The sequence below is a fragment of the Diplotaxodon limnothrissa genome, linkage group LG18 (assembly GCF_057381915.1).
Source record: "Diplotaxodon limnothrissa isolate DT_005_m linkage group LG18, D_limnothrissa_male_GT1.1, whole genome shotgun sequence".
Classification (NCBI taxonomy): domain Eukaryota; kingdom Metazoa; phylum Chordata; class Actinopteri; order Cichliformes; family Cichlidae; genus Diplotaxodon; species Diplotaxodon limnothrissa.
Genome location: NC_140613.1, coordinates 26,004,962 through 26,030,054, shown reverse-complemented (window position 1 = coordinate 26,030,054; position 25,093 = coordinate 26,004,962). Strand labels below are relative to the sequence as shown.

The window sequence follows — 25,093 nt, the reverse complement described above, 5'->3', positions numbered from 1 at the left end:
CTCTCTCATGTCAAAAAAAAGAAGAAAAATAACTACTTTTTTATTTTAATTCAAGCATCACCTTCAGTTCTTATAGTCTCTAGTTTAAGTCCAAGGGAACGGGAAGTAAAGAGGGGCAAAGGACCACTGGCCACCCAGCTATCCCAGTGTTCCACATTATTTTTAAACAACAGATCACAATATTCCTATATTAATCATTTGCCTTGACTCTAAAGCCATTTTCACTTCATGCAGTTGGATCAGACATTTACTGATCTTTACCCTCCCAGCTGCCCAAACCAAATTACACTATAACTGCACTAATGTGTGAATAGCATAGCTAATGGACAGGTGCATTCACTTCTAGGCAGCTCTATTAATACAAATGAACTGGGAATGGCTTTGTCTCCAGAAGCAGAGAGGGTTGTCTAGGGTCAGGGGTTTAATCTCTGGCCCTATTCATGTTGAAGTGACATTGGTAAGATACTAGACCCCACGCTGCCCCTGATCCATCCATTGGTGTGTGAGCATGGGTGTGACAGATACAAGTCTTTAAAGGCATAGGCGTAAAGAGTGTGATTGGGTAAATGGCAGTAACAGCCAATTTAGGTCAAAAGGACTATTTCCTGCTGTATGCTACAGTCATGTGAAAAGTTTTCACCAAAGCCAATGTAATCTAAGTTCCCCTATTAACTCCCCCTTTACAAAACATCTGGAACAATATCCTATGGTCAGATGAGACCAAAGTGGAGATGTTTGGCCATAATACACAGCACCATGTTTGCAGAAAACCAATCACAGAATATCAGCACAAACACAGAACCTGGGCATCTTAAAGTCATTTAGTCAACCATGAACTTCTCTCCTCTGCCAAATTTGTCGGCGATGATGTGAGAGACTTGAAAATCACACAGAAAACGATTACTTCCAGTTATTGGTGCTGAAGGTGGTTCTACAAGCTACTGAATTTTCTTATGTTTTCACAAGAATGCAAGACAATGTGAGACAGGACTACTGTGGAAAATATACAAGAAAATTCAGGCTAAATAAAACAAGTTCATATTAAAAACAGGAACAGCCTTCTCTTTATGAGAGAGGATGGCTGACACGCTGCTACCATTTTCAGGGTTTGCATTACTGACATTACATAGCAGCTGGATAGTGTAGTGGTAAGACTACACACCTCTGGAGCGAGTAGCAGCGCACCTGCCCAGTATCTAGTAAGGTTCCTGGCTAGCCCCCCCCTTGCTAAAAACCAGCCCTAGAGTGGCGCGGCCACGTCTGCAGCCTGTCTGCAGTTCAGGACACAAGCATTTCACTGCATGTTCACTATGTGTTGTATGTCACAAAGAAAATTTGTATTTATTTGACCAGAGATTGTGTTACTGTATCGTTAAGCAACAAAACCAACCAAGACATTTCATGACTCGTTTTTATACTCCTTTGTCTTTTGAGATTAACTTAAAACATACGCAGGACAGTGGCCCAGGAGGTAAAATCAGACTGTATCAGCACTTCCAATCCCTACCTCTCCAAACACTGCTTTTTATTTATTCATTGCAATTACACCTTTGGTTAAGAGATGAAGGTAGAGAAAGGAAGAGAGATTACCATAAAGCAGATGGACTTTCTGCAGTTTGATGGTAATTAGTACATGCAGGCTCTTGTTCTGATCATCGAAGGCTGCCTCTAATTTGACTGTGCTTCTGCATGCTTTGAAATGCAAGGTAATAGGAGGGAGGTAGTTGCACTTTGTTATGGCAAACATGATTATGCAGCTAGATTAACTGCTTGAATCCATTTACAACAGATATGTACATGCTCTGTCACTGCACGGGGCTCAAACGATGGCACACAAACGGTAACAGACAGCTCTGTTATTTTGGGAGCTGAATGTTCCCTCATTTGATACTGCTAGTAATCAAAGAAAACCATTTCATATTCAAGCAGAGAGAAGTAATAAATTCAATTTTTCTAAGCAAGCTCGTCGTAGCCATCTTACCGCATTCTTTTTTGGGCTCGTCTGATCGGTCCTTGCAGTCCTTCACTGAGTCACACACCTTGGAGCTGTCAATACATTCTCCATTCTTACATAGAAACTTGAGGGGTCCTTCACATTTCGTGGCTGGAACAGGAAAAAACCAAAAACAGATCACAATCCACACTAGACACTTCATGAAACTTTATTTCATTTGCATACTCATTCAGAGCCTTGTGCATCAACAAGTGTGAAGTCAAATTAAATATTTCCAGTCGCTGAATTACTGAAGACTCATTTGAAACCAGACGCAGCAAATATTCATATTATGCCCCACATAAAAAAAGTTTAAAAAAAAATATAATACCTACATTTTAAATTTGGTCCTGTTTCACAGTGCCAGAGTTTAATTTCCTGCAGTTTAATTTTGCACTACGTTTTTAAATTATGCAACACAGTCAGATGAGGGAGCGGTAAAGAAATTCGTCCACAATAAGCACTGGGTTGGATCCACACAATGTAACACCAGCTGCCATTATAGCAAATGATTCATACTCATGCAAGTTTCTTTGAAGGATATTTCTTTCCATGAAATGACAGCCAATTTTTCACACTGTGGTCTGCATATGGAGGAAAAGCTGCTGAATAGCCAAATACTGTACCTTTCCTCACTGTGTTGTTCTCTGTTTTCTAGTCAGAATGATTTATGTGCAGAGTTCAAGGTTACAAGGCCAGAGGAAATTTGCTCTTAGCTCATCTCCAAAATTTGAAGCCAGTCACAGAAGTCTGATATGGAAAGGAACAACTTGGAATGGACTTCATAGTGAAATGAAGGAAAAAAATGAAATAGAAAAGTGAGTAAAAGTTGATGTGCTGTGAGCAAACAGTGACCTGGAGGGCTGAAAAATGAAGAAAAAGTGGAAGTACCAAAAACTGCAGTTCCTCAAATCCCCACTTATGGTTGGTTCCATAAGTATGGCAAGCTAGGAAAACATGCTAATTGTATTAGTGTATGTCTATAAATTAGATCTGTATTCATTACATATGAAGTGAATTATTTTAAGACTTTGTTTAAATGTTGATGATTACTGTCAGGGTCCTGGGACTGGGCGACCCAGGATCCCTGAGCAGTTATGTATTATATTATTATTATTATTATTATTATTATTATTATATGTATTTTGGTATTGCTGCTGCTCTCCTCCATGATTGTAGATGTGAGTGTGTGTGTTTATGTCTGCGGGGATGCTTGGAGGATGGAGCTCAGCCACCTGCAGGCCTGAGGGGTGTGGCCCTGCGGAAGGACTGGCCACACCCGAAGCCACACACCTGCCGCTGATCAGGGCTCGTCGGGGGAGCTACTTAGGAGAGTCTTGGAGCTCCCACCGACGCGGGATCATTGCTTGGGACTCCACGTTAGTTACCCAGTTTAGGTTTTGGTCGTGTAGTGTATGCCTGCCATTGTTCAGTGTCCTGACTGCTGCCGCTATTGTTTCCCGCAGGAGGAGCGTGGAGGGCTTAAGGAGCTCACCTCAACTGTTTACTCTGGGGCTATGTTTATACGGTCAGCTGCCCAGCCGGTAGCCAAAGCGCAGCCCGCGGCCCAGCTGGTCGCTGTACCTCAGCCTATCGCCCGGCTAGTGATCCAGCCGTCACCTGCTGAATCATCCCCCGCGACATCTACCTCACCGCTTACCGTTTCATCCTGTTCACCATCCACATCACACGCTCAGCCATCTTCTCCACCAGCAGCAGCCTCCATTCCACTGCCCACTCCAGCGGCCTTGTCCGGAGAGAGCGACCTCACCCGCGTCCAACGCCTGATGGACTGGGTAACTCACACCACCAACGCAAGGGCAGGAGTGGTGGGGTTAAACGCCATCGAGGCAATCCTGGAGGGAAACCCCTACCTCGGCCAGCTCAAGGGAGTTTCCGCCTGCCTTTGCACCCTGCGTAAAGCCCGGGGGGTAGTGCAAGCTCGGGAAACCTCAGACTTCGTCCAGCTGCAGCAGGAGCTCAGCATGCCCGAGCAGGAGCAGCTCAGCGAGCAGGAGCAGCTCAGCGAGCCGGAGGAGCTCAGCATGCCCGAGCAGGAGCTCAGCGAGCGGGAGGAGCCCGCGTCGCCAGCTGTGGAGCTCAGCATGCCCGAGCAGGAGCAGCTCAGCGAGCCGGAGCAGCTCAGCGAGCCGGAGGAGCTCAGCGAGCGGGAGGAGCCCGCGTCGCCAGCTGTGGAGCTCAGCGAGCCGGAGCAGCTCAGCGAGCCGGAGGAGCTCAGCGAGCGGGAGGAGCCCGCGTCGCCAGCTGTGGAGCTCAGCGAGCAGGAGCAGCTCAGCGAGCCGGAGGAGCACTGTGAGCCGGAGGAGCTCAGCGGGCTAATGCCGGAGGAGCTCAGCGAGCCGGAGGAGCTCAGCATGCCCGAGCAGGAGCTCAGCGAGCCGGAGGAGCCCGCACCGCCAGCTGAGGAGCTCAGCGAGCCGGAGGAGCTCGGCATGCCCGAGCAGGAGCTCAGTGAGCCGGAGGAGCCCGCATCGCCAGCTGTGGAGCTCAGCATGCCCGAGCAGGAGCTCGGCGAGCCGGAGGAGCCCGCTCTGCCAGCTGAGGAGCTCAGCGAGCCGGAGGAGGAGCTCTTGCTGCCGGCCGAGGAGGAGCTCTCGCTGCCGGCCGAGGAGGTCAGCGGACCGGAGGGACCTCCACGTCTAGCGCGGCCTCCTCGCCGTCCACGTCCGGTGCGTCCACGTCAGCGATCGGCGCGTCATGGACCTGTTGCCACGCCTCGCTGTTGCTCACCGGAGCAGCGACGTTGCCATCGGACCCGTGGCAGGCCGCCGGAGGAGCAGCGCCGCCGCCACCGGACCCGTGGCAGGCCACCAGAACCGTTCCGCCGCCACCGGACCCGTGGCAGGCCACCAGAACCGTTCTGCCGCCACCGGACCCGTGGCTGGCCGCCGGAGGAGCAGCGCTGCCGCCACCGGACCCGTGGCAGGCCCCCTGAACTGTTTTGCTGCTGCCGCCGGACCCGGGGCCGTCCGCCGGAGCTGCTACGTCGCCGCCGTTGGGCTCGAGGTAGGCCCCCTGAACTCTCTTGTTGTGTTGATGGGCCGCCTGTGACTGTTTGTGGCGTCTTTTCGTTTTCTTTTTGCACCGCTGCGGGATGCGCGGTCTGACTCTGAGACTGTGGACTGGGTCGGTTTGTTGTTTTGTTGTTTTTGCTTGTTTTGGTTCTGGCCCTCCGTCCTGGTTCCCCCAGCCGCCCGCCCTGGGTTGGTTGTGCTGTTTTTTGTTTTGGTTTTGGGGTCGTCGGGAGCCGACCCTTAGAGGGGGGGTACTGTCAGGGTCCTGGGACTGGGCGACCCAGGATCCCTGAGCAGTTATGTATTATATTATTATTATTATTATATGTATTTTGGTATTGCTGCTGCTCTCCTCCATGATTGTAGATGTGAGTGTGTGTGTTTATGTCTGCGGGGATGCTTGGAGGATGGAGCTCAGCCACCTGCAGGCCTGAGGGGTGTGGCCCTGCGGAAGGACTGGCCACACCCGAAGCCACACACCTGCCGCTGATCAGGGCTCGTCGGGGGAGCTACTTAGGAGAGTCTTGGAGCTCCCACCGACGCGGGATCATTGCTTGGGACTCCACGTTAGTTACCCAGTTTAGGTTTTGGTCGTGTAGTGTATGCCTGCCATTGTTCAGTGTCCTGACTGCTGCCGCTATTGTTTCCCGCAGGAGGAGCGTGGAGGGCTTAAGGAGCAGCGAGCACCGGGAGTGCAGACACGGGAGCAGAGAGCACTTGGAGGACACGACACGGGAGTCTGGGGAGAAACACGGGGATTTATTGTTGTTTGATATCACCCTCTGTAAATAAACACTGTCTATACGTAGAGCACCGCGCCTGGGTCCTCCTTCCCCACTCCTTCCACGGTGTGCCATGCCACACCGTGACAATTATGGCTTAAAGCCGGAGATGTGAAGTAAAGTTAAAGTACTTTTTGAATTTTTCTGCAACTGTACTTCTGTATCTGAGTATTTGGGGGGAGGGGTTATTTATATTTTTACTTGTTACATTTTTTTGACAAATATTTCTAAAACAGATTTGTTACTCTAGGTTTAAAACATTTGGGGGGAAAATAATCTCTAACATGCTCCCCTCACCAGTCCATGAAATGTAAAATACTGGCGACCGCCTTGTTCTTTAATGATCGTGCTCACAAACTTGGGTGGACACCAGCTTTTTTATTGCTGAGGGGCAAAATTTTACTTTTTTAATTTCACCCCATCAAAACTTTTTATTAATGAGTAAATAACAGCCTTATAACAATGCCAATTTGGACTGTAAAAATTAACAGCAGCCTCATTTGATCCAGACTAAGCATAAGATTTACGAAGAATTACATTTTTACTTATTTCACCACTATAGCCTTCAAAAAATGACAAAGGATAGCGTTTTAATAATAGATACAGACTGGTCTAGAAACAGGAAGTTCCAGGATGGAAAGTGTTATGATCCAGTGAATTTTATTATAAAAGTATAGGGGAGGGGGGGAGTGCAAAAGCTGTAAAATGAAATCAACAATAAGTAAGAAACTGAAGAAAGAAGGCAGCAGCAGCAAAGGACAGAGAAGAGAAGCTCAAAATCCTCAACAAGCAGCTTCAGGTATGCGCCCTCATTTTACGTCACAATAAACCATGTTTGATCCTAACAGCTTGTTTCAGACTGTTTTGCAGTTTAGTAGAATGTAATTTATAGTGTTTCCTTTTCTACATTTACAAAGAGTCAGAAGAAGAGGGCAAAGACAATCAAAGAAAGGAGGATAAAGAACAGATAACAATAAAGGGTGAAGACAAGGTAAAGGACAATGCAGGGAGACAATGTCTGAGAAACTGAAAAGATGGCACAATTAAAGAGGGGCAAAAAAGAATGGGTTAGGTTTCATCCTAAATCCTTACCACCTTTCCCCCTTCCTACCTTACCCACTCCCTCCTCATTCTGCCACTTGTTTCCCAGCCCTAACCCTTACCCCACCTCCGTTACTTTCCCTCTATAAAAATACTGTAAATAGTTCAATAGCATTCTGGTGAAATACGTTTAATTTGCTTTTGTGTTCATTTTTGTAAATCTTATTTATGCAAGCAGGAGTCTCATGAAATCAGTCCAAATAGTTTACATGTCTGTATAAACATTGTGCCTTTTAAGGGGATGTTTAGAGTGTCAGTCTTTGTTTTTGAAGGGTTCTGATGTTTCTAGGAGTGAGTTTTATAAAGTTTCACCTGCCTCTGTCTGCCCAGTGTCTATCTGACTGTTTAATCAGGAAAGTCAGTCAAGTTAACTTATCAAAGCAAAGCACAGCGTTAGCACAAAAGCTAATGCCAAACTGTAGTCCACATGTCCATCTTTCTAATCATCTTTGAATTGGACTTTTTTGAACACAATTTCTTTTTTAAAAAGTACTTTTATATGACATTAATAGTTGTGATTCTTAAGGATTAGACTATTGGCTGTGATTCAGGCTTCACTGGCTTCAATGTAATCAGATTACTAATGATACTTGAGAATGAGGTGAAAAATATTTACAGCATTATTACAGAATAAATAATTTACAGTAGAAGCAAGTCTTGACTCAGTAAAACTACACAAATATTGCAGGTCTTTTAGCCAAAAAAAATCCTGGTGGGCTTATAAAACTGCTCGTGTTGAAAGGTATTTCACATAGGCAGACGTGCAAAAGGCAGAGACTGAGACAGATGCATGAGGGAAGAAGACGGAGGAGCAGACATGGAGGAGGACAGACACTCACTGCCAAACACAGTGACAGGTGAACCCACCGTTAACGCATCCAGATTCATCGCTGTGGTCAGGACAGTCGTGGACCTTGTTACACTGCTTGGTGCCGTGTATGCAGGAACCATCACCGCACTGGAATTCATCAGGACGACACGTCAACAGAGCTGTAACAGGCAAGAGATCGAAATTTTAAATTTGATTTTAATGACTTCAAGAGGAGCATAAAATCATGTGGTCGAATCCAATCCAAGACCAGCTGTGGCATTTTAATCACTCAGTTTCTCTCCACATTTGTGTCCCATAAAGAAGAGGAATTGCTTTAAAAACTTTTCTTGAAACACTGAAAAATATTGAGAAATGGCATATACTGCACTTCTATTAATTCACAGTGTGTGTAAGGCACTGCCGAGGACAGAGACAGTCAACCTGAGGGCGTGTGATGAATGATTTTCAATATAGTAACACAAAGATGGAGGCTCCAAGAAGCCACACCAAATTTTATTAATATCCCAAGCACAGACAAGCTTTTCATCAACAGTGCCCGGTATGCTCATATAACTCCCTCTAAACCGCACTAAAAAGCAATATATGTGACAGAGGGATATGATTAAGTGTTATCACAAGACGAACAGGACACAACGAGCCTAATGGAGCCAGGGATGCTGTAGTCTGGACACGCATGTCCAGACATGTATGCACATAGATATGATCATCCATGTTTCTGTGCATCTCTCAGGCAAATCTAGAGATTTGAGTGAGCAATAAACTGGTGGTGCATACTGGTATAGATACATGTGCATGTATATTCATAAGAGAGCAGAAGCAACAGTGTAAAACTGATGAATCACAGCAGGAGCATTTGTCCTCTGCTGACAAGCTGGAAGAAAATTCCATTTTTTAGGCAAAGAAATCCTCGTACAGACATAAGGGTGTGCGAATACACCAAAGGTGGTGAACATATGAGTTTAAATGTGTAGCACGGGAACTTGTGGACAAAGATGAGGTTGTGTCCCTAACCACCCCCAGCCTTCCTCCCCTCTAATGCAGATATTCTGTTGGCTAATAAAACATCAATCTCCTGTAAGTGCAGCTTATATGACAGACCACAGAGTGAGAGCTGTGCGTTTGATGTGTGCACCGCACATCTTGATAATGAATAGTGGGACTATCTGGGCTTCACACTCTGGCTTAGTGAGACAGGAGCTTCAGGGCTCCCCCATCCATGACCAGCTAATAGGAAAACCTGTCTTATCACAAGGCCCCATCTTCACACAGTGTTTATCAACAGAAACACATTCTTTACCTGACACATTTAGGAGGAAAAAACTCAATATCAACTCCCAGCAGAGAAGAAATCTGCTAAATGATAGAGCGTCACCTCAGAGGAGAGAAGAAATATTGCTGTTGAAGATTATCTATTCCACCATCTCAAAGCAAATAAACAAAAACAAAATATAACGTTAATTTAACAACTTCACAGTTTCTGGATTCATCTGAAGACGTGCAACATGTTTAATAAAAAGTGCCCACCTAGTGAATAGAATATTTGCAAAACTACTAGAGTTTATTCAGAATCAACCAAACTTAAAAAATAATCAAATCCATCCATAACCTCTGAGAATATATATGAAAACTGAATAGCAATTGGAAAGGCTGCAGTTGTACCCAAGATTCTAACGGTTGCCTTAAGCTGGATAAAATACTTCTGCTTATACAGACTTTGATAATGTAGTATTATTTTGTAATGTATAGCACTGCTTTACCACTGATTTAATAGTATACAATAAACCTATATACTTTAATATTGTGTATTAACATAAAATGAGGTAATTCAAGAAATCAAGAAATGGGTAGAGGCTGGCAATTACAATTTCCCGAAGTGGAAACATCATGCTTGTTCTGAGTTATTTTATGTTTTAATGGGTTTTTAGAGTTCCTCACCGCTCTCTCAGATTGTGTCTCATTCACTAATGTGGGTGTAGAAATGCTATTACCGTGTACCCCAGATAGGTCCACATTCAATATTACTGCTGGATTCATCATCATTAACTATACCAGCAGGAGTATGTTAGTGAATCAGAGTCATTTAAAATTGCTCGGTATGTGCTTTCTGTTTTCTGCAAACTGGAATGCCCTTATTTCCTTATTAGCTAGCAAATGCACCTTGAGATGTATCATGGAGTGAAACGTCTGAAGTTAAAGCTGTGAAAGTACAAAAGCCTAAAGCAAAAAAAGAATAATTTCATGAGAAAATAAAGCGAAGCAATCATGTTTGGGAAAGAAGACAGAAAAAGTACTGCTTTCAATTTTCTTTACTTAGAAGCGACAACAGCTGGACACAAGTAAGATTTGGGCTGCAGTAACTGAGGTGGATGCTGCATGAGCTGTGAAACAGCCAGTGACCTGATGACCACCAGGTTTCCTTTTTCTACAGAAAGCAGAAAAAGGTTGACATCAAGGTTAATGGAAAAGGAAGGAAGCAGGTGCAGGACAAGGACCGACTAAACTGTCAGTCCCAAGATAAGAAACTTACTACAATTATTGAAAAGACATGCATAAATGGGACATGTTTCATCCAACAAGGATGAAAGCATTTGTAATGAATGCGGTTTTGATATGCTAAGTATTTAAGCCTGAGGTACAATCCCAACTGTGTGCAAAATTAACTTTGTTTCTTCTTCTGTTTTGGCCTTTGAATTGGTGAAAACTAGTAGAGAAACAGGCTGCTTATTAAAATATGTAAAACTGTATGTACAGCGCTGATTGCTTTATTAGAGCACTTGTCAAAAAAACCCAGAAAACACAAATATTTAAAAAATCTGTGAAAAACTCGCTAGAAACATAAGAATTACTGAATTCACTAATCTATGAGTTTCTGGCTAGACTGACACATGTAAGTAGCTAAAGTGAATTTCTGTGTATAAGATGACAACAGATCTGGAACAGACGGCAGCAGATTTGCAATTTATCCCACACAGATTGTATGTAATTGCCAACTTGACCCTATTCAATCACAAACTGATAGCAGATTGACTCCATCTTATTACTGTCTTGATCCAGCAAGACAGCAATAAGATGGAGTCAGTCTTCAAAGTTGCTTTGAAGATGACGGCTGATTATAAGTGGCCGTTATTTATGTAAACATGTGATTCTGAAAGAGAGATTTCTGCATGAACACTTTTTGAATTAGACCTTTTGAGTGTCTATTCCTCTATGTTACACAGCATGGGACATTCACATTATCAAATTTAATGTGGCTGCTCTTGTCCAGTGGTCTTTCTGCATGTGTTCTCCAAGCCAATCAGCTGCTAGGCCCTGTTTTTTAATTCACTCTCATCTCTCACTCTCCCCATCTCTTGGCGCTCGATCTCATCCGGGTTCTCCAACGTGTCTCAACTAATGTCTCCATCAGCCATCTGCTAACTCTGCTTCACCACCAGATTCTGCACTCCAGGGGTTCGGCCACTATCTCCAACTTTCATCTGGAATTCAGCACTATTATGTCACTTCTCATCTGAGAATAAGCGCAAAATATGCTTCCATTTTGCATGCTTATATTTCTGCAATAGATGTAGCTCTTTTTTCTCCTTAATTATCTGTAATTAACAAACTATGAATATGAATGTATATTGCATTGTGGGTTTAACAGTGAACATCAAAGGCGCACATAAGCATTTCTGTATGCTAGCTGGGATGTTATACGTAGTTTATTCCTTTCACCCTTACATGTAATCTCTCTCAACCTTGCTACATATTTTATATGTGCCAAAAGATTTTCAGACAGTGCAGCGTTTTCTGTTATCACTGTAAGCTGAGAAGACAGCCTTGAATCGACATAGTTATACGCAGCAGAGAACATATATAAGCTACTGCAACATTAAAAAGAGAAAAAGGTTACATATGTAGGAGATTACAGTTGTTGGGAGACAAGCAAACACATAGAAAGAAAGGAAGCAGAACAAGACACTCACGGCAGTCTGACTCATCAGATTTGTCTTTGCAGTCAGGATCTCCATCGCACTTCCAGGTCAGTCGCACACACTCGCCATTGGCACAGCGAAACTCCCCACTGGTGCAGTTAGCTCTGCGGTTGGGCAGGTATGGGGCTCCATCACCTCCGCAGCGCTCAGGCCCCTCGTCTGAACTGTCGGAGCAGTCGGGGTCGCCGTCACAGCTCCACATGAGCGGCACGCACTCGGAGGTGTTACAGCGGAGGTGGTTGGGCCCACAAGTCAGAGGGGAGGTGCACTTCAGCTCATCGCTGCCATCGCCGCAGTCATCATCACCATCGCACACGTAGACGGTGGCTAAACATTTGCGGTTGGCACACATGAACTCACCGCTGGGACAGGCCTTGGCATCTGAGGACCAACAGAGACAGCAAAACTCACACGAGGGACTGCACGCTTGGTTCTCATGACAGTGAAGCAGGGACGGTGTAGCATTTATTATCAGATTGCAGTTTGTGCAGCAGAAACCGTTACCCTGTCTTCTCTAGCTGCTGAAAAGGAAATCTGAGGAATCTGTTTGAAGGCCGTTGCTTTTAATCTTTTGCAGACTGCCTTCACACAACATAAAACTACACTAAAATGCAATGCTTTCATAACCAGAGAACTGTACACTTTTAGTCAAATAAGTAAATATAAACGTTTCAGGTCTTGCTACAGCTGCAGAGCATTGAGAGCAAGTAAGACCGAAGACTTATTGGCTTAAAGTCATTTCAAGCAGATGGGCACAGACACAGAAATAGTTTCCCAGACTGGCTAAAAGTCAATAACATAACAGAGACAAAGAGAAAGCTGGGAAGGATAACGGTGATTAGGAAAATGGTGAGAGGCTTTCTCTCCTACCTTTTCCAGGGTATTTTTTCTGTATCTAGTCATGTCTAACTGAAAGCACTCTGGATGCGAAGAAAGCCAGGGAACCCGCTGTTCGCCCATAGGTGCTCAGAGGCCAGCACGGGGAGAGGAAGGATTTGATATTTACACAAACCACAGGGAGTTCAGCTTTAACGCCAGTGCCTTTGGCTGCTGCAGCTGGTTACTGGAAAGGATTGCTGTTTTGCTACATTTTACACAGAATCAGCAAATTGTAAAGCTGTAGCATATTGTCACTGACCTGCAGCAGACACCGTGTATTTTTTGAGTATCAAGCATACATGCTATTTTAAACTATTGCTGATCAAAGCAGGGGGAAGTTTTTAAATAGCTTCAGATTAAACTGCAGCATTTCTGCATCAAAAGTATCACTGCTGTGAAAGGTAGTGATCAGCTGAACAGTTAAACAATGCAATAAAACAGCATGAAAAGAAGCTTATAGCATAAAAGAGCAGAAATTAAACATCTTAATATACATCATGAAACATCATGAAACCACTGCTTCTCAGTTAAACTGGGTGAACACATCTTAAGCTAGCAAAAACACTGGATGCAAGACAGTGTCTTACTTACTATCCTACGTAATCACACCATATGTTACAATTACTATCTCTTCTTTTCTCTGCTAACATCACTGTTAATTAATTCACTGATATGAACACGACTGCCTCAGAAGCTTGGGAAAAAGCAACTGATGTGAACATAAGTGTCATGGATTCAGTTCAGCGACAGGGTTTATAGTTATTAATATTAAAGACTCTGCATCTGATTCTCATGTGTCTGCTTTCCCCGGTATGCCTCTGCCCACACTCTATACTAATTTGGCACTAAATAATTAAAGAGATTCAATGAACAAGTGCGTTATTACACAGGGGGAAGGCCATTAGCACTTTACATCAGTGCCCTGGTTGAATTCCAGTTGGGACAGAATTTCAAGATTTCTGAGCAACTTTGAGCCCACAGACCATCTGCTGATGATGTTGTACAAGGCAGTGGGTTTTAAATGATAAATAAATCACAGAGGGAACAAGCACTTCACCCAGTGGATGTTTAGTAAGATTTATTATACGATTTTCTTTTTATACAAGTAAAAGCAGAAAAGATCATTAAAAAATGAATTTGCAGCATTTTGTTTGGTTATACATCTCATGGTAAGGTCATTTAAATGACAGGCCAAGTACAACTAGTACTTATAGCACATTTCTACTCAACTATAGCACTCAAAATGCTTTCTACACACACACACACACACACACACACACACACACACACACACACACACACACACACACACACACACACACACACACACACAAACAGGATCAATACACCAAATAGATCCATCGGGTGTCAGGACATTTCAGAGTTTAATATCTTGCCCAACGATACTTTGGCAGGTGGACTGGGGCAGCCAGGGATGGATCCAGATTGGTGGATGACCTGCTCTGCTACATTAGAGCAAAATAAATAGAACTGTCCTTTGACAATGCTGTCAAAGTGGTGCCTCCAGGTATACAATATTAACTGCATTCACTTCAAGGAGCTTTATCTCAGCTTTTTTGCAAGTTGAATTGTTTTGTTCTCCTAATTAGAATATTGAGGCATTGATGAGGCTAACAATAAAATATTGGCTTGGCATAGAGTTTTATACCAGACTCCCTCTATGATGCAACCCTCCCATTTAGCTAGGCTTGGAACCAGCAGTGGGAGCACACTAGCCTTTTTTGTTTACTTGACACAAACACGACGTTCTTGTTACGCATAGATGAACAGTGGCACCGTTTTGGGTGCATTTCAGTGAAATTGCTCTCTTTTTTAAGCACCCGGGTCAGACGCTTCTTGAAAGAGGCATCACTGCTGAGTGATGCAGATATGTTTACCTCACTTTAGTACTACAAAGCATGTTTGATTTTGCTCTATTACATTGAAGGGAAAGCAAACACATTTACAGACTATATCTCCAAAAGTGTACAAACTCACACCAAAACAATTTAGATGGATAAACAGCACTACAGGCCAGAGACAAAATATATATACGTTTGATTTGGGGGTGAAATGTCCCTGAACCCTTTGAGGTCTAAACGTATCCTGTTCTATCAGACTGAGATTTTTTGTTTTTATTTTTTATTGTTTCGGAGTCATCAAGTCACTGAGGACTTTATACTATACTGGTGGCACTCAGCTACATGCTACCACTACTTTTTAATTCCTTTGCTGGGAGAAGCTTTCCTCTGACTACCATTCTGGTAGTCAGAGGCTGGCAGCATAACCCACTTAACTTCTTCTGGCAGCTTTGATGATGGGAGATTGTTGCCAGCGGCAACCAACGGCTCAGATGTAGTGGGAAGAAATGACTGGTCGCTCTACTCATGTTAGCATTACAACTGATAAGTGTGGACCGCATGTGTGTGTGTGCGTGCATGCGTGTAAGTGTGTGTGAGATGAGTCTGAGTGTGTTGGAGGAAAAAGGTGAAATGAAGTGTGAAAGGTAAGGAAATTATTTTGAGTGTAGGAAAAAAAAAAGGGAAAAAATAAGAAAAGAGATGAGAATAAAGTCTTCCAGGTTTTATGTTAGCATGCAAAAGCTTTATATATTTTTATCTGTTGACACAAATACCTGTGACCGTGTCCATCACTTTCTATACAGCTTAATGTCCTCTTAGCTTTCTCATAGATATTCATAACTTTAAACTTAAGAGATGACTCAAACCTGTCAGCTCTGCTTAGAGAATTAAGGTTCACTGCAGCAAGGTGACTCAAAGACACACACATACACAAACTCACACTGCTGGCTAGTTCACATGGGTCACAGTGGCTCACCAGGGAAATATCTCAGTGACTGCCCTTTCCTGTAATGCCACACACATAATAACTGAACAACCACAGTTTTAACAACGATGGGGCAACCCTCTCATCCGGAGAAACAATCAGGACATGATATAGGGTACAAGATGGGAGTCAAAGTGTCCGTGTTATCGTTACTGCCTGAAAACGTAGGTTGACTGAGGGCCAATAGGTGAGGACAAAAGAGACACACAATGAGCACTGATACGAGACAAAATAGCCGCCGTTTGGCCAAATTGAAAACCTGTCTAGATTCCGATTAACAGAACGTAATTGTGAAGAAACTTTGTCAGTACAAGCCCCTTTAGATGTGTTAAATGGTCTTTTGTGAAGGCTTTATCTCAGTGTTACCCAGTTCAGTTTCACTCCAGGGACAGTGAGACGGCTGTGAGGAATGCAGGATTTGTCTGTTTGCTTCATACTGTCCAAGAAATGTTGAATTTAAATAAAGACATCAAGCGGAAAGATAACTGTAAAATAAAAAAAAATCATATTCATGCACCAGGCAGGCTACCCAAGCTGACATTTAGCACAACTGCAAACACACAGAAGATGAAAACACAGAACTCCAGACTGGTTCCAGTGCCTTGCAGTAGATCCCAGTTGACAGACATACTCAGAAAAATGCTTGGGGAGTAAATGCACATAAATCTTCACATGCTGAGAGTTGAGGCTACAGTCCAGCTTTCTTGCGGAGCCTCTCCAGAGTTACTGCTTAATGTAATGTTGATCAGGGAAAGCTTTCTCTGGTGAGGGCTAGATTCTACTTAATACATAATTCAGCATGTGGATGACTCAATTAGTAGGATGCCTCTGCAAGATTTACTTTTTCCAGTCAGCGGCACGCTATGCACTTCGTAAATTTCTACTAATAGCGGAACATGCGGGAGCTGACTGAGGAGGTTCCAGCTTAGTCTGTTTTGGAGGTACAATTTGCCTGCTTATAGCTCAGTAAATACAAGAGTTGGAAAAGAAGAAGCGTGTTCCTTGTGAGCATGCTCAAAAGTATAACATAACAATCACAAAATGGAAGTTTGTGTCGAAAGTATTTCTCACAACTTACACAGAATATCCAATCAAATGTGAGTTTGCCCCTCAAAGCATCTATTTTCCGAGTCATAGTGTGGCACAAGACAAACCTCACATGCTCTCTGCTTTTCAGATATTTGATCACACTATTAGATGCAGCTCCATGTGATTAATACTTTCTTTGTGAACCTTTTGGACAACCAAATAGGATGCTACAAGTGCAGTGAAGTTAATATGAGTTGATATGTGAGTACTAGAATGAGCTATTTTTAATTTTCTCCCAGTGGGGTCCAGACAGGGCTGCAGTATCCCAGCTCACTAAGTTTCTATTAAATGATTCACCAGTTAGTCCATGTAGGTTCATGTCAATAATTCAATAATAATGCAGTCTAAACAGAAACCAGAGCCTTTAAACGTAAACCGTTAAGAGTCAGGTTAAGTAAGCTTCACATCAGGTGCTTAGCTAGGTAAGTTTAGCAGGCTATGTGGCTTAGCCCCTGTGGTTGTCGCGCAAAATAGATGAACTCAATAAACTAACAGCAATTGTTTAAATTCGATCCAATTCAGTTCAATCAGACGCCAACAATCAGACGACCCCTGATGAGCAAGCACTTGGCGACAATGGGAAGGAAGATCTCTCTATTAACAGGAAGAAACCTCCAGCAAACCAGGGTCAGTGAGAGCGAGCTATCTGCCTGGTTGGGGGTGAGGGAAGTGAGACAGAACAAAAGACAAGCAGTGGAAGAGAGCCAGAGATTAATAATAACTAATTATGAGAAATAAAGATCCTGGACCTGGTGAAAGGGGATTTTTGGGCACTCAAACAGTGTAAGAACAGCTCTAAAGCAGCACCTAAACACATTTTGGTTTTGTTCAGAATCCGCTTAATCGGCTCCGAAAGTCTAATATGATCAGTGATGGTAGCAGAATTTGTTTGCACTTGGTGAATCTGTTTAACTTTGGATGCTCAGTGGTGCTGAAGGGGTTTCAAATCTTCAATTTATCGTTTAAAATATCCAATTATCGCATGTGCACTGAGAGATTTAGAAATATATTTGCAGCCCTGCTTGCTGAGCTGTTGGGAGCAAAATGTAACTGAAAATACATAGTGCTGATTAAAAACTTTTACTTTTAAATCTTTGAAAGGTCATGAAAAAGTAGGTCTTGACTGACACAGATTTAATACAAAAAACTAAAACTGTAAAACAAACTAAACGATCTTGATCTTCTGTATTAATATTCCAATATTATGCATGTTCTATTGTCTTTATTATCATGGTCATAGCGTATTTATGTATATACGTCTTTATGAATACTTCTTCCTTAACAAACTGGCCAATCTGAATAAAATTTTGTATGAACGTTATCACACATACAGTGATTATTAAAATCTATATGTAAAAAAAAAACAAAAAACATCTATTTTACATCCAAATTGTTTTGACTTTGTTGTTTTGATATCAGTTGGAGGACAATGTTGGAGCGGACTATAATCTTTTGTGGAGTGGAGATGAGAACATTACTTTTACTTTTATTGCATTTTATTTTTTTTGAGCATGATGGTAAAGTGTAAACTGCGCTAGATAAACAACTGCATTATGCTACAAACACAATTTCAGCTCTTCACAGACATCTACACAAACAGCATGCTAACACAAAGCTAGTGAAGAATCCAGAGTGACATTAAAGCTCAGTCTATTCTTACAGCAGCCCAGCAGCCAAAGCTCTTTAACAGGTAAGAAAGGCAGTGATGAGCCGTCAGGCTTGAATCCTCCTTTTCTGTTTCTACAGTAGAATCACAGTGGAGATCGTTTTGAAGTCTCTTTGGGCTGGTTTTTGTTGTTGGCTTTGTGTTCAAATCTAAATACCAAGAGAAAGCTGGTATGTACGCTCTCATTAGGCTAGGTACAGGGATTTGTGGTGTTGTCAATAAAAACTTCTATTGTTAACTTGTAAATATGTAACAATGCATTTCAGTCTTGTTATGGAGTAATGTGAAAGTATGCAATACGTAATCTAATGAACTGCTTTCTCACAGGAGTAGTTGAGTAATGTAAAGCAGTACTTTAAGAAAAAAGTAAATATCCCTTATTGAGAATCCCTGCAGTAATAAGAGCAGGATAAACACTATTTACTAATGAAAACTGCCAAGCAAACCTCAAAGGTGAATGTGTTAAACTGTTTTGTGAACATCACACTACTATTAGTGTTGTTACTCCACATCAATCAGGTATAGCCCAACACTGGAATCACTGTGCAGCTCACTGAGATGGACTAAAGACATAACACTGCAAAATCAATGGATAGTACCTCTAGAGCAGATCAGCTGCAAGGTTACATTTAAAAGCCTCGTGTCCTTGATTTAAACATCATCTTTCAGGTTGGCATTGGGCCCAATCATCAGATAAACTGGCCCGAGCAGCATTTAATAGGCCTAATTTGTGATGCTATCTAGCACTGTGCTCTGCTTGTACTGGAGAGAGCTTATTCTAAGTGGTCATACTGAGAGGAGTTTCCCTCTAGAGGTATTCTGGCCTCTGCCTGGGTGGGCGACAGCCTGCTGCCTGCCCTCGTGTCACTACTGAGAGGCTTAAGACTGCCACATCAATACAGACATTAGAATGAAAGAAGGATTAGCCCAGGCTAGACCGGGCCTCAATGGACAGTGCTATGAAAAGCCATCTAAGAAGGCATTAGATCTAAAGTCGATGCAGTGAGTGTGTGGGGCCTCTTTGAAACCTTGAGTCCATAACAAGCTACTCACAAGCTGATCATTGAAGAATAAGTCAAAGCCATAAGGAGCTGAGTATTAATACATATGCAACAGTTTCTATTTATGCATTAATTTTATGCCAGATTGATAAGGCTTCCTTTCCAAATAAAAACTCAAAATTGGCTGTGTTCTTAACAAATAAACATGAATGGCTTATATGCCAGGCAGACGTGATCTCAACACCCACACACACCCAAACAACCGAGGAGTTAAAGATGCCAGAAAAAGAGGAACATCGTCATTAATATAGGATAATAAGGAGATGGCTTATTTCTCTCCCTCTGCGCATTTGCTACCACGTGCCATCTTCAAAGTCTAAACATCACACCCCCCACGGCTCTGCTGCCTCAATCATTTCTTCTTGACGTGAAGAGGCAGAGGAGAGAGAAAGAAGGAGAAGAAGCCAATTCTTCATGGCTCCTCAGAAATAGGGCAAGGATAGTCCCTGCAGGGGACTGGGGGTGGGGGTAGTCGCACGATTGAGTTGCCTGATTGGCTGGGCATGAGGTGATGTCATTTTTTAAGGTTGTGAGGGCCCTGCAGTGGAAAGACTGAAGACTTGAGGTTTGGAAAGGACAGAAACGTCCAAAGATCACCGGAAAGCTGCGAATATCTGATGGTTTCACACCAAAGATCATTCCACATCAAAGGGAACGGTTGTCAAGTGCAGCTGGCTTTAATTCAAAACTCACTTCAAATCCATCTAATTATAATGAGTGTTCCCCACTGCGCTTTGATGTCACATGCCTTTGGATGATAAGTGAGATCAGAAAAGATAAAACCCTATGAAATACAAAACGGGAATCTGGGTTCTCGTTATTCGGCTGCTTGTCGAGTCATTCGCTTCTGCACATCCATCACTGGTGAAATCTGGACCAAAATGTCCTCTACAAATGCACTCAGCGGTTAAACGCGGAAGTAAAACCATCTGATCGGGGTATTTATTTCATTATGGTAAGTGAACTGACTCGGATAAACTCACCAGACGCACAGTCCTCCTCGTCAGCGCCATTCTCGCAGTCTTTCTCCCCATCACATCTCCATGACAACGAGACACACTTGTTAGTTGATCCCCCACAGTCAAATTTCTCTGGAGGGCACGTCTGTTTGCCTGTGGGCAGAGATAAAAGAGATAGGGAGATTACTGTAGTTTTATGGTCCATAAAGGCAACAACAACAACTACTAGGAGACACAGCTGGACTTGATTTTTATCACCCCCACAATGCTCTTAAAAAAATTATCCAAAACTCCACCACCCTGGCCAATTGATTTTACTGCGTGGGCTGCCTCTCAAGAAACATGTAGGAAGATCATGAAATACAGCAAATGCACGGCTGGCTATAAAGCAAAAGCTCAACCCAGCCCCTCCTCCTTTTCCTGCCAATCTGCTCTAGTTGGCACAGGGTCGGTTTGATCCAGATTACAGTGCGTTTAATATGAAGCATGTTGTTAATTATACATGTTTGCTTACAGTGCAGCCTTAAGCCTTCCAGAAAGAAATCAGACGCACGTGCAAATTATCGATCTTTTGGAGTGTTTTTATTATATTTAAAATGCCAATTAAAAGCCTTTTTGACACAGGGTACGATATGATGTTACCCTGCATCAGCTTCACTCATTAAACACACAGATATTGGTACAACTGTGCTTTAGTTGCTGGACATAGTGTGACAGAAGCTGTTTTAACCGTTTATCCACTTTTTTAAGTAAACTATTTATCCTCATTACCTTTTTAGCTAATTGTATTTTAATTCAATTAAGCATAATTCTTTCCACATATTCTGTCAACTCCATTAGCAATACAAGGTGTAATTTTCCAGCTACACATCATAGTTGGTATTTATATTCTTGCTGTACACAAACTGACAAACAATGGTATAACAGGATCCTGTGTGGTGTGATAAGTGAGAACAACATCCTTAACGAATACCAATTTAAGAAGCTAAAAAGAATCTCTGGTGCTGTCACCAGCAATGTTAGGTGTGAATTGCATTGTGGGTAATTGAACCAGAAAGTGAGAAAGTCTCCCAAGATTTTCAAACCAGGTCCATATAGTTAATCTCGTATTGTCAGAAAGCCGCCTTTATGATCAAATTGAATTCTTTTTATTTGATGGGGCGATCGTGGCTCAAGAGTTGGGAGTTCGCCTTGTAATCGAAGGTTGCCGGTTCGAGCCCCGGCTTGGACAGTCTCGGTCATTGTGTCCTTGGGCAAGACACTTCACCCGTTGCCTACTGGTGGCGCCAGTGTCCGGCAGCCTCGCCTCTGTTAGTGTGCCCCAGGGTGGCTGTGGTTACAACGTAGCTTGCCATCACCAGTGTGTGAATGTGTGTGTGAATGACTGGATGTGCAAAGAGCTATACAAATACAGGCCCTTTAATGTCAATTCAATATCCATCCATGCACTCACCTATTCATCCATCCATTTTCTTCTGCTTATCTAATTCAAGGTTGAAGCCTATCCCAGCTGTCATAGGGTGAGAGGCAGGGTATACCCTGGACATGTCCCTAGTCTGTCACAGTGCTAACACATAGACAGACAACCATTCACATTTAAACTCACATAGATGGGCAATTTAGAATCACCAATTAACCTAACCCCACTACCTGCATGTCTTTGAACTGTGGGAAGAAGTACCTGGAGAGAGCCCACACAGACACCGCCGGAACATGCAAACTTCACACAGAAAGGCCGCGGCCAGACGGGGGACTACAACCCAGGACCTTCCTGCTTTGAAGCAACAGTGCTAACTACCGCACCACCATGCTGTCCTACGAATCCAATAATCAGAAGATTTTAACTATGACAATTGCATGTTAGTCCTTTTTTTAGTACAGTATATGTATTGCAGTGCCAGTATCACTATCATTTCAGCAACACAAATAAAATATAAAGCAGTTATAATTGTATTCAGTCACCCTGTATTGTGTTGAACACTTCAAAGTCACAGCAATACGGGTTATCAGAAACACAAATTTACTTACAAGGATCTCTAAAAAAATGGTCTTTAAATAATAAATATTATTATGCAGTTTGGCCACTGTGACTTCAACAGGAAGAAATGCAATAAAGGTCACATGAATCAAACTTTGGAAGCTACATATTCCCTGCAGCTAAATCTTTTGGGGCAAAAGGAGCAGACTACCTAACACTGGACACTACATTTTAAACTGAGTGAACATTGAACTATATAAATTACAAATAACAATAAGGTGTCACAACTAATGTCAATATGCTGATCCTGTTTGAAGCTATTTTTCCTCCAGAATGAGGAACTCCTCCTCATTGCAGTCTGCAGGGTTTCATTATCTCAGTTATTGCAACACGTCCAACTTCAGCAGGAGCTGAACTTTAATTTATTGGCTCCAACAGTTTTCCCTCTGAGTTTATTACACACCAGCAGCCTCAATTTACAGTAAAGTGAATGATCGTCTCCGAGGTGAGTTGTGCTCATTTGTATATAAACAACAATAGTCACTTCATTAATTACTCAGAATGATCTATTATCCCAGACATGGAGACAGGACCTGTAAGGATCGTTAACGATAACTGATGTGTGTGTTCTTTGTCAACTACACAGAAGATTACACTGAGGTACCGCCAGAAGCTTTCTTGATCCATCCATCCATCCATTCGCTTCCGTTTATCCTTTTCAGGGTCGCGGGGGGCGCTGGAGCCTATCCCAGCTTTCTTGATCATTTCTTACAATATAATGTCAGCATTTAAAACTATTTGTTTATTCTTACAGATTCCTTCCCTCTGAAAATACAGAAATGACCATGGTGCGTCACGTATTCATCTATTTTATTTGTAAAAATGCTGATATTTTTGTTGATATTATTTTTTAATGTGATGACAGGCGGGTCTCAACATTTGCCGCTCTCTCCTGACAGCTGGTGGCGGGGAGAGTGAGCAGGGAGGATGGCTGACACAGCAAGGTCCTCACCCCAGATGGAGAAAAAAAGTTTGCAGTCCAGTATTTTTAGGCTGTTTCTAAAGAGTGGAGCAATGACATTTACCTGCAATTGTTTTTCAGTCCACAGACAGTGCAGTGTGAGGTAAGTGGATAAAAAAGCTTACTTTGTCACTCGTCACTCAGCAACACAGACATGTAATAAACTAAAAATATCCTAGATAAAGCCATGCTATTAGACTGGAATAAGTAAAAAATAAAAGGAGTAATCAGATATGGCCTCTTCTACCTCACAGCTCTGCTGTGCAAGAAGTCTGAAGGTGTACGAGCTGTGCAAAGCTTTTCATTCAATCATTATGTTCTGTGATATGTTTAATGAATCACACACTGTATGTGTTTCTTTTCACAGCCACCTGTCAAGGACTGATCACTGAAACAATTATAGCGGAGTAAAGTGAAAGAGCGAAAGGCTGGATCATAAAGAAATACATGAAACATGAAAAGATGAAAAAGCAGACAAGGTGGAATTTTTGGCAGAGGAAATAACATCCTGTATGAGGGAGCTGGACGAATGTCAGTCAAACAGAGAACATTTTTGAAAATGTTTTTTAAAAGTTAGCAGAGAGCAGCAAAAAAGTAGAGAGAGACGAAAGCGTCAGAGCATGAAAGAATCTATAAGAAGGGAGCTGTGCATAGAGCAAGACACTGTATATAAGGAAGAAGGGAGAGACAAACTGCTGCATGACCTTTCAGATTTTTATCCTGAAGCTAAATCAAAGCCATCCATACAAAGTAAGTGGAAGGAGATGAAGGAGGACAGGCAGGCAGAGCACAGTGTCGAGCAGAATGTGAATCCACCAAGCGGAGGGCGAGCTGTCCTGTCCTCTTAACTGATGACTCTTTAATGAAGTGTGAGCTCCACTCCTCCCAAATCCAAACAAAGAAACCAGACTTCACTACAACAAAGCAGTGGTACCTCACTGCTCATTGTGACAGCTACAGATTAGCGATTTTATAAAGACGCGTAATGAGATTTTTTTTTTTGCTTGTAAAAGAGGCAACTTAATAAAAGCCAATTACTCACAGACAAGCTGAGAATCAGACTGTTGTTTACCATCTGAGTGAAAAATGAGGTTTCGTCTGCACTGTGTCATCTTGGCAGAAGATGCGTTTAGAATTTATCACCTTTTACAAGACCCAAAGGCTGCATTCACTTCAACCCTTCAATGGTGTAATAGCTTTATTTTTCCTTTTGATCGTCATAACTGACCTTGTTATTACTGACAGCTTTTTACCTGAAACTTGGCTTCGAATGGAGAAAGTGCAGAAGCTCTTCAATTTGTCAGCTGTCAGTGGGAACGATACTGTGATAAAAAAGGACTGAAAATGTATTCACCTGATTTGATATACTGAACTGCACCATCATAATGTTACATTACACAACAGCGTGCCATGCAAGTAATCATTTGTAGCACATTTGTATACACGGATGTCTCTTTTGCATATATGATAGCAGATAATGTATAGCATCGATTCATCCTGCAGCCAGCTCATGACAGCTTTGTAAATATGCACTCAGCTTATTGTGAAAGCATGTCTACCTAATATAGATGGTTGCTGTTTGTAACGTGTTCCAATTAAACCCTAGAAATCATCATTCAAAATGTAGAGATTTTTCAGAAGCCTGTTTCTAGCCCTCTACTCCAAATGTCAGTGCTAAAAAGGCTTTGATGTGTGCATCCATTTGGCTCTATGTGCTTCAGGTGAGGTCTCAGGCATTAGCACCTGTGTATGTCAGTGTTGGGGGCTCTGATGGTGAGGAAGATAACGCAGTCATTCTGGCTCAGAGCTAAAAAAGACAGCAAAAAAAGCTCAGATACCGTGAGTCATTCTCAGATTCACTGCTTCATTAAACTGG

The 25,093-nt window shown here is 42.6% G+C and overlaps 2 protein-coding genes across 2 annotated transcripts in view; one reads left to right on the top strand and one right to left on the bottom strand.

The window, feature by feature from the left end:
• The window catches only part of LOC146613792 (low-density lipoprotein receptor-related protein 8-like), an 83,088-nt gene that overhangs the window by 22,104 nt on the left and 35,891 nt on the right, over nucleotides 1-25,093 (bottom strand). Inside the window, exons 4-7 of the mRNA XM_085378889.1 lie at nucleotides 20,243-20,371; nucleotides 11,709-12,098; nucleotides 7,779-7,901; nucleotides 1,982-2,104 (exon numbers count right to left, since the gene is read on the bottom strand). Coding sequence (XP_085235015.1) covers nucleotides 1,982-2,104; nucleotides 7,779-7,901; nucleotides 11,709-12,098; nucleotides 20,243-20,371 — 765 coding nt within the window. The remainder of the gene's footprint in view (nucleotides 1-1,981; nucleotides 2,105-7,778; nucleotides 7,902-11,708; nucleotides 12,099-20,242; nucleotides 20,372-25,093) is intronic.
• On the top strand, nucleotides 3,152-5,024 carry LOC146613793 (uncharacterized). Its single transcript, XM_085378890.1, has 3 exons — nucleotides 3,152-3,372; nucleotides 3,460-4,688; nucleotides 4,964-5,024. Exons 2-3 carry the CDS (start codon nucleotides 3,511-3,513, stop codon nucleotides 5,022-5,024), a joined length of 1,239 nt encoding a protein of 412 aa, XP_085235016.1. The 5' UTR covers nucleotides 3,152-3,372; nucleotides 3,460-3,510.

Coding starts and splice junctions, on each gene's coding strand:
- LOC146613793 (XM_085378890.1), top strand. CDS start 3,511: ATGTTTATACGGTCAGCTGCCCAGCCGGTAGCCAAAGCGCAGCCCGCG. Junction 4,689..4,963: donor CGCCGTCCACGTCCGGTGCG/TCCACGTCAGCG, acceptor TGTTTTGCTGCT/GCCGCCGGACCCGGGGCCGT.